This window comes from Aptenodytes forsteri, unplaced genomic scaffold, assembly GCF_000699145.1.
Source record: "Aptenodytes forsteri isolate BGI_AS27 unplaced genomic scaffold, ASM69914v1 Scaffold53, whole genome shotgun sequence".
In the NCBI taxonomy this organism is placed as follows: domain Eukaryota; kingdom Metazoa; phylum Chordata; class Aves; order Sphenisciformes; family Spheniscidae; genus Aptenodytes; species Aptenodytes forsteri.
In genome coordinates, this window is record NW_008795909.1 from 13,632,059 (window position 1) to 13,642,350 (window position 10,292).

Genomic DNA, 10,292 nt, shown 5'->3' on the forward strand with positions numbered 1-10,292 from the left:
AAGGGGAGGGAGGGGGGGGGGGGGGGGGAACCCAAACCAAAGACAAATAATTAGAAAAAAAAATCACGAAGGTTTAAAAGCTGTACTTAACTACAGCAATAACATTTGAAAGGAGAGAGGAAATTTTAAAAGGTCATTTGCAGAGGAACTTGTTGAGTAATATGTGATCAAAGATAAGAGAAAAGGGCAAGGTATAAAATATGACGTGAACACGATTGCCAAGATTGCGGAAGGCTGCAATCATATACTTTCAAGTATATGAAAATCTACTGAGGAAGCCTTAAATAGCGTCTGCATAGAAAACTGCACAAAGCTATACAAGAAACATTAAAAAAAGTTTGAGTGTGCACTCCAACACAAAACTTTAAAGAAGGAAGTAAGATGGCCTCCTAGGAGAGGATGAGGACAATCTATCACCTGATGAAACAGACATTGCTTAAAACATAAATGAACGGTTTCACTATTCACAAAGGGGGTGGAGAGAGGGAGGAATGTAAGACATATATTTTGTAAGGGAGAAAGAAAATATAGACTTATGTCAGAACAGGGATCAAGAAATTAGTACATCTGAAGACTGACAAGACTCCAGGGGCAGTTGTACGTGATCCATCCCAGATTTCGGAAGGACATGACAAAGTAAATATGGGAACCTTCAGTGGATATATTCAAAACCTCTCTGGAAAAGTAGAGGTATGAGGGACTTGAGAGAAGCTAACACAGTACTGATATTTGAGAAGGGATCGAGGAGACATCTATGAAAAATACAGACATGCAGTCGTGACTTTGGCAGTAGGGAAATTATGGGGAAAACTAAATTACAGGACAGAAAGGGGAACACCTGGAAAGTTACGATTTAATTAAGGACAGTCAGCACGGATTCACACAAAATGAATCATGCCTAACAAATCAGATTTATTGAGGAAGTAACAGAAAGACCAGGCAAAGGTTAAGCCGTGGACATAAGGAAAGCTTTTGATACAGTACTGCAGAAAAGGCTAAGCCTGCAAGGTAAGAAAGAACAAGATAAAGAGTGAACTACAGAGTAGGTGGAGCGCCGAAAAATGAGTTTAACGGAAAGGATTGTGTGCATAACAGCTGATGTACATAGAACGCATGCTTCTGCAGCTACCCATATGTCTGAAATTAGGAGTTTGGAGTGAATCTGTGCTCTGAACAGAGGTCAAAGAATCCAATTTTGTTTATTCATCTGATCTTTTTTTATTTTGTACATTAAGGAAAACAGCTCTCATTACTTCCATTAAGGAAAGAGGGATCTCATGGAGAGAAGTTAAACTCATTCCTTCATTTCTGAGTTTCAGCAGTTGTCTGGGCCAGCCCTAAAGAGATATTCTATTCCCTTCTCTAGCACTGTATTTGCTATCCAGCAAAAATACACAATGGGATGCATGGAGAATGCAAGGGTGATGAGTTTTACCAAAGTTACAGAGAGTCTGTGTTTGTGGTATATGCCTATGTAAGGAAGAATCAATACAAAACAGTTCTAAAATTCTGAATGAAGTAAAAGGGGCTATTGTCCTTCCCTTCCTGAGAGCAGTCAGGTGGCCTCTCTAATGCCTACATAAACAGTTTCCAGGTACAGTAGTGGGATGCAACAATGTCTTCTGACGGGGTTTTAAAACACATCACTTACCACATCATCTCTGTCTTCCCACTCGACCTCAGAAAGATCCACACTACTGTAGTTGGGCTTTCTTCGTTTCTTCCCCTCTTCATACTGGCATAAAAAAGGTGAAATATTTAGCACATCCTGTTTTATTTGCACGAAGATTTTGTATCAGAAGATTTTAAAAATTTGCCGGATGCATGCTGAGTGTATGCAATACACATAACAGTAGGTAGCTTAATTCATACAAAGTGCACTATATTGCTGCATAACTGTGCACCGTATTGCTGCATAACTGTTGTCTGTGAACTAAAAACCTACATCACACATGATTATTTGTATGATCTCTTGCCATGATACAAAGCTTTTCTTGACGGACACACTGGGAAAGTCTTGACGGACAAACTCAGCAGTTGTACCTTCTTCTCCCCATATGGAAAATACATGAGACCTTGATCTTGTAGTTTATGTTAAATGTCTCAAACTAGCTCTTTCAGCTGTACAGGAAGTTATATTTACTATAATCTTATCAACAAAATGTTTACCCATTTCTCTTTAAACAAGATAAGATGCAAGTCTTGGGAAGTATGGCATTAACATTTGCTGATACTACATTTTATCTACAACTTCATAGGGGAAAAGTAATATACTAATAATGATAATTCATAGTTTTTTATCACTAGTCACTGTTACACTGTAAATCGCACATTTAAAATAAACATTCTAGTGACAAATTGATTTGACACCGAGTTGTTTATAACGTAGGAAATTCTGCCCTCTGCTGAACACTCAAAATCAGAGAGCCTACTAGTGTAAGAACAAAAGCCTTGCTTGGTGGAAGAAGAAAAAAAGTATTTAGGAAGATCTGTGGATAAAGAACCTAACTGGTTAAGAAAAATTATGAGAATATATTTGAAAAAAATTAAATTTGGGAGAGGATCAGCGTAATGTGAAATCTGGTCTTTTATCTTTTATGATGCATGTAAGTGAGAGGGAAAACCACAAGTCTTTCTATGAAGTATGACAGGAGACATTGGGATACTGAGAAATATCCCCAAATTGCTTTTGTGACTCCCCAACAATAGCATCATAGAAGGATAGAAAATGTACCTGTAAGGCAGTATATATAGTTGATTCTCCTCCCTCAGGGCAGGAGCAACTATACCATAAACCAAACCTGTCAGTGCTTGAGACAGCCAATTCATCACTGGGGCCAGTGGTGCAGGAACTTTCAATCACATTCTGCAGATTACAGAGAGACTAGAAAGGCCAAAGAAAAAACTTGCTCTCTGAGCATTAAAGTTATTCCCATCCTGACTTTTTTCTCTCTAAATTAAAAGATTCTCATGTGAATCCCACAGTTGCTTTTGTAGACCGCAGTATTTAAAAATAGGCATGACAAAATCTTCCTGAAGAACAGCAAACTTAAAAATATTGACTACTGGTTCATAATCACAAAGAGATTTTGAGATATTGGTAGCACTGTAAAGTTTCTTCTAGCACAGGCTTCACTGAGCCTCCTTAATTTTTGCTCATAATAACTTGGATACTCCAATTATTTCTACAGATGATTCTTTTGGGAAGCTGTGTGGGATAAAATCCTGAATCAATTCTCATTCTTCTTTTGAATACCAAAAAAACCTAGCAACTCCGGTGGTGTAAGTCTTAGACTAAGTTCTGAGAATTCATGCAGATGCAATTGAAGAGTACTTTCAGGTGCTTTTCTTGCCCCTCTGCTAGAAGCCACCATTCTTGTAATAACAAGGTTATCTACTTCTGGGCTAATGCTATTCAACAGATGGGTAGAGAGATGTAAAGAATTTCTGCTTTCAGCACATGCTTATACACTAGGCTGTGAATTCAAGCAGCTCAGTGCTACGATTACAGCTCTGATAGCCAAAGAGACAACTACACCCAAATACTGAAGTACAAAATTTGCAGCCAATATAGCAAAATCTCACAAGAATAAAATATGAGAGGATAACGTCCAGTTCATTAGCAGGGCTTGATTTTTGTAGTTATGTTTTGCAAGCCTTTCATTATGACTGCAGCTATATCAATATTATCTTTAATCTTTACAAGGAGTAACTATGTCTACTCTCTGTGGCTGCACCAATTAACCAAGCAAAGCTTTGATATGGTTTAGTCATTCTAGTATAGAAATGGTTACAGTCAAGCTCTGAAATACCGAGAGCTGAAAAGTGTTACATAGAAGTTAGCTGGGATCATTTGAGTAGAGCAAACAGCTCCTGTACTGGTTCCAATATTTAATTACATCCTTACTCACAGATGTTGAAGAGCTTCTGGGCTATACTGCATTCTCAGACACATGTGCAAATCCTTACTTATGACAATAGGAGTTGATCTTGTGTGTCTGGCAGCAGAAGTAGGCTTCAAACATCAGGCAAACCATTTGCATCATATTGATTATGGGTTTTGTATTTATTTTAATCAGATAGATTCCACACCTTGCACTCAAAGAGCAAAAACAAAATCCAAAAGCAGTCAAATGGAGAGCTGGATAAAAGTTCTGCAGCAAAGCCAGAATTGGAAGCATTCATGTCTTAAAAATTCAGATAAGCAGAAACAAAGCCAAAATCCCAATGCTCAGGCTCTGTAAGCACTCGAAGGTACAGAAAGTGCAGCTCTTAAATACATTTAGAACAGGAACTAATAAAGTATTGAGATGCCTAACCCCTCATTCAGTTTTTACACTTTAGGGGCTACTGTTGAATTGCCTACACAGGAATTCATTAAGTGCAGAGTAGATTTATGTTATAGTTCAGAAAAGGATGGCAGAGGAAACAAAAAACAGCTTCTAGCAAGGACAGGATACCAAAAAATAGCAATTATTTGTACATCTGGGTAACTTTGCTTACAAATCTAATCTTCATGAAGATACTACCTTATTCCCAGCAGTAAATTTACATATCTTTATGCTTATGTAAATAGGGCCTAAAGCATAAATGCAAGTAGATGAAATATAAAATACTTCATAACGCTACTGTTCATTTGGCCAGTCTTCTCTAGCTTCTTTCTAGTTTTATTGCTTAACCAATTTCTTAGTAAAAGTTATTCATGGACATAGAAGCAATTCACCAATTTTTAAAAATGGCATCCATCTATATCTTTTTCTCTGGTAGCAAACCTAATCTAACTTTTTATCTCTGAGACTCCTGGGTGAGGTATAAAATACTGACTGAAGGCTGAAGCCAAACCCATCTGCAAGATTACTATAAAGCATTGAAACAAATTATTAAGGGACCCACTGGGAAAGATAGAAACTAGGAGCTCTACCAAATTATTCTGATTTAAGTGCATGAGGAAAAGAGGTAGATTTAAACTGTGTGCTGTTAATCTGCTTTGGCCAGTATAAAACGTGTGGTGACATTATATAGTAGTTAACCTCGGGGGGGGGAAGATACTGAAAATTTTTAAATATCTGGACTGCAATACAAGAGTCTTTTAGTCTGCTCAAAACTACATGATAGCTCCAACATATTTTTGTTTGTGGAAAGAACACAGGAAATGATTTTGTTTGGTAAACAGAATGAGCTTTATCTTACTCAGTATCTTTTATTTGAGGCTCGGCCAAGCTCTTATAGCACTGGATGATTCAAACAACATGAGACATGTACTGTTTAAAGACTGAATCGCATTTTTTCACCACCCCGTACACAACCATTTACATGTGCCATTATTAAACTCTTTGCTTTGATTTTTTTTTTTTTTTTTTAAACATGAGCAGTCCCAAACCATCTGCTTTGAATATGACCTGCCACGTGTTTATAAAGTCAGAGTGTAGCAATCTGATCACGGAGGGAGAGGGAGCAAGCTACATCTTAACAGCTGCAAGCCTTGGGTCTAAGGTGATTGGAATTTCTCAGACGTGCTCCATCTGGATAATGGGAAAGTAGGAGAGAGTAAGTTGCCGTGATAGCAGCCTTGGAAGCGTCAATAGGTTTTAGCAAACTTGCTTACCCACACTTGTGGAATCATCTGTGGGAAAACATTATAGCAAGAAAGTATCCACTAAACAACAACCAAAAGCTGGAGAGGTAAAAGAATTTCAAGGGAAAGCTCTTCCTTGCCAAACTACTATCCTATGTACAAAAGCAAGGAATCGGGAACTAAAAAAACTCCTCCAATTTTAAAACATATCATCAATTGATTAAGTTTCATCTTTTTGGACTAGTACTTCAAAATTAGGATAATGTATTAATCTAAACAGGATTTGAGAATGATCCCAATTTTTTGGTTTAGAGGAGACAAACTTGAACATATGCAAGTATGTTTTGCTGAGTTTGAATTCTATGTAATTAAATACACAATACAATTGCATGTATAACTGTAATTTACATTAAGCCATGCTGTAAAGGTATTCTTCTCTACAAAGTTTGATAGGAAGGGTTGAATGAACAAGTATCAGAGGAAAAGCATCATTAACTAAAATTACACGCTTTTCTATATAGTTTTAAATAAACAGACACAGACTGAATACGCTGTCATTATTGCAATTCACTGGTCTAGCCAGTTATTCAGCTACCTCCCTTCTCTAAGATTCTGGACACTACTGTTACCGCTAATTTATTACCTAGTGTAGCTCTGATTGACATAATGCAAAGACTGCAGCTGTTTGAATGGAAACTGCGTTGAACTTGACTTTACATGGTCAATACAATGGCTGATACCGAGACCTTTACCAGCTATCCATCCTAGCATAAATTGCTACTGAGTCACGCTATTCCTTATTGAGGTGACTGTGCAAGGGGAAAGCTCGGTTTACACCAACTTTAGGAGCAGAATCATCTGTTTCTGTCACCAGTCCTTCAAACGTGTCGTCTTTGCTCTTTGCGTAGAATAAGGCAGGAGTATATTGCTGCTTCCTTTCCTGGCTGCAAAGCGGGGTACGTCCCTGAGTGAGGCACTTCTCCAAAAAGAGCCATGCCACTCTGCTATGCAAATGTGCACAGAAAGGAAGGGGAGGGGGGCACTTCCTTCCTGCTTTTCAGCAAGGATTGCAATAATTCCAAATTGCAAATTCCTTTAAATATGGATTAAGTCCTTCACCACTAGTCCGTTAATAAAATAATACTGCTATCATAAAAAGCTTAGAGTTTAAATACTATGAGACAAAGGCAAGACAATGGAAAATACAGTGGAGGGTCGTGAGAAGACAGGGGAAGAGATCACTTCAGTAGACTGATTCATACTCTGACATTTAAAAAAAAGAGACAAAAAAAAACAGTAGTGAAAAATTCCCTTCACTGCTTCACCTGTTTATATAACAGTGCCCACAGTGACCGAGCTTTCATTCACCCTGCGCTACATAGCTCCAAAACATTCTCCCTGGGGATACGTGTGAAGCAGCATCCTATCTCAATGTAAATCACTACTGCTTGCCTTTTAAGCTCTTCATTTCATTTGGGTATTTTTTTCCTGCTCATATGATCCCGATTTGCCTTTTGTGATACTTCTATTTCATGATTCGCATCTAGTTTGTGGCCTCAAATGATCTTTTATTGATCTGCACTTAATCTTGACTTTGTAGAACACTCATAGCTGTCCAGCCAAAACCAAAATTGCTTTCTATACAAAGCTCCTTGTTTTAATATTAATAAAGGTAACATCTTGATTTTCTTAGGAAAATAGGAAGAACAACTTCCCTTTCCAAAGAGAGACTTTCATGACAAGCCTATTATTTAAGATGTTAATCCAGAAGTTCCTAGGTTATGGTTGGCAGTAAAACACAGTTATTTTGGACTGATTTTTCATGCCAGATGGCAGTGAAAAACTGCCACACTATAAAATTTGCAGAAATACTGCAGAGAAAAGCTGACAACAGGAGCCATGTCATTTGCTAGGGAAAAGAGAATAGCGCAATTCTAAGTTTCCAGGAAGAGAAAAAGTAGGAACAATTAGACGTACCATGTACAGAGAAGAACCCTCTAGCAAAGTAATAGAAGAAAATAATTCTTACGCCACGTGTATTTAAATTACTTTGTCTACTTACACTCATAACATGGGTTTGCATTACAAATGGTGCAGTAATGTTTAAACTGATGAAACAAAATATGGAAATATACAGGGTGAGGTAAAAGCAACTACAAAAAACAGCTTTAAGTCACACACCTACAGACTGGACAGAGTACATCGGCTGAGCTCACATTTTCAGGTGGATTGGAGTTGATTAGCAACGCGACATGTATGTGATTTACTCCACTGAAAAAACAACCCCTCTATTTAGGATTTTATTTGCATTCTCAGGACCTTATCATTTGGGATTATGTAAAACTGGCAGCTGCTTATAATTATTTGGGGTTTGAGTAGAAATAATTAAAAACATCTGCCTTTATCTTAATACTACCAGACTTAAACCCATGAGCTCGGTTATACCTAACTTCAAAGCTGAAAGCAAAGAATAAAAGAAAGCTTCACATATTGCTAACAAATTTTCAGTGATTCATTTATATGTACAACCAGTTATTCAACAGCCTTCAAACCTTTAATTATCTTTTCAATGTATGTAATTTTGTACTTCTAATTAGATAGCAATTTAATGCTCTCACAGGGATTCAGATGGGCTGTCTTTTTTGAAATGTAAACTCCAATAGGAATAATCATTGGCATTCAAGTGATTGAATTCTTCAGTTATGTAAATGAATGTGAGGCATTTACACTGTTCAAATCATTTAAATATTCTGCTGTCAGCTACAGCTGTAGAGTTTTATGGAGTTGCTGAATAAAGCAAGGGTAAGTGTAGGTTATCTTACGTTCCAGGCGGGACTCCCCAGAGAGAAATGAGATTTGCTGCTTATGAAAGGCTAACACTGCTTAAGTGGGGCATTAATGTTTCCCCTGAGACTTGGATTTCTCTGTTTTTCTAAACTAGGAGAAACAAATTTTCCCAGAATTTACAGCTACAAAAGACTTAATACTGATCTAGCAATGTTTAAATACTCCAGGTCCTCTAGCTTAAGACGATACATCGTGACAGTCAACATTCTAGGTTTGAAATGGTAACTTACTCAGGCAGCTAAACCACCAATATATTTCGGTGAGGGTATTGCAATATATACATGAGCTTTGATTTCTATGAGTAACTTTCCATATTAAGACGGATCAAATGAAATAAAGCTGTGCATCATTTTAAAGAAAGCAATGTATCGATTGAATTGGTTTACAGTGATAAAAAAAGCATTCACATATAGCCATTTGAAAAATCACCATTACTAGCCTTCCAGAGCTTATACTGAGAGTATGAATATATGCCTCAATCTTCTCAGAGAGGTAGAGGATTTTGATTTAAACTCAGAAATATTACAAAATCCTTAGTCATGATGGTTGTTATTAGATTAATTCATAAGTCATAATACATTCTTAATCTTACATTTATCAAAAAAATTGTAAAATCTGAATAAAAGATGCAATTTGACTCCATAACATATGCATTTGTCTTTAAATGCATATTTTCTTTAATTAAGGAACTTGAGCTCCTTGTTCAGGAACTTTTGAGTATTCTACCCTACATGAGCCTAATTACTGAAAACAAAATCCCTCTTTACTCCCTGAACAAAAATACAAATTCCATTGCCAACTATGAATCAAAAAAGCCCCAGACTTCACAAAATCTACCGGCAATCTTACTATTATTCATTGAAAACAACACAAATATTAGGACCGAGAGGCAACAGTACAAACCCCTAACACCAGATAAGATTCACAAAGGTGTCAATCTGTGACTACGGCAGACACTAATCTTTCAGTGGCATTCCTTAATTTCTCTCTAATCCCACTACACTTTCCTAAGAAAGCAGTTTTCCTCTGGCACCAATGTTTAACAGACTATACAACGACAGTTACAGTAACGAGCAATCAGCCACGATTAATATGGTGGTTGTTTTTAAGTGTGTGTAGAAAGTATATATCACTTGTTTATTACTCTTCCTGTACATTCAGTAAGCTCATTTCTTTGGCAAACCGTAACATCATCGTGACATATTTTGCATTTTAAAGTTTAATGGAGTAACACCTAGCACACGGCAAGTGCTAACAGGATGCTGAAAAGCAAGCAATTAAATCTGACGTAACTGTTGCCGAGAAAAACTTTGTCCTCGTGTACACGTTTCAAGCATGTGTAAAGAGCCTCAGAAACCAAGCTTCCGCCTTGAAAATCTCAAAATTCACTTTTGAACCCCCAAACAATTCATTTTTTTCTAAACAGTAAGTCGTGGTTTTAAACTAAATATAAAATTCAAAATGACATCATGCAATTTAAAATATTCTCTCGTAAAAAATACAACACTACTCTGTAAGAATATAGACTTTTAATCAAAATGCAGCATATAGGAGCATTCTGATACAGCAACATTAAAAAAACCTGAAACGTCATTACCATCAGCTACATGTTCTTGAGTTACCGCCGGCGTGTTCCCGGTAGGAAACGCACCCTACAAAGGGTATAACGTGTACAAACATTTAAAACGTACTCATCCGCTACGTGATTAAACAAAGAAAAGGCTTTGAAACACAGCCGAAAGATGACAAAGGCATTTTTTTCATTTAAATTCCAGTTGAGACGAGTTTCTGGGTTCTACCGCCCCCCCGCGGCTTGCACGGCGGACGCCCCCCCCCGCAATCTGTGCCGCTTGCCCATGTGCAGCGGCAC

General features: G+C 37.3%; 1 protein-coding gene across 1 annotated transcript in view; it reads right to left on the reverse strand.

Annotated features, from left to right (window-relative positions):
* CACNA2D3 (calcium voltage-gated channel auxiliary subunit alpha2delta 3) overlaps positions 1-10,292 on the reverse strand; it is a 487,274-nt gene that overhangs the window by 106,936 nt on the left and 370,046 nt on the right. Inside the window, exon 18 of the mRNA XM_009284485.2 lies at positions 1,652-1,735. Within this exon, the coding sequence (XP_009282760.1) occupies positions 1,652-1,735 (84 nt within the window). The remainder of the gene's footprint in view (positions 1-1,651; positions 1,736-10,292) is intronic.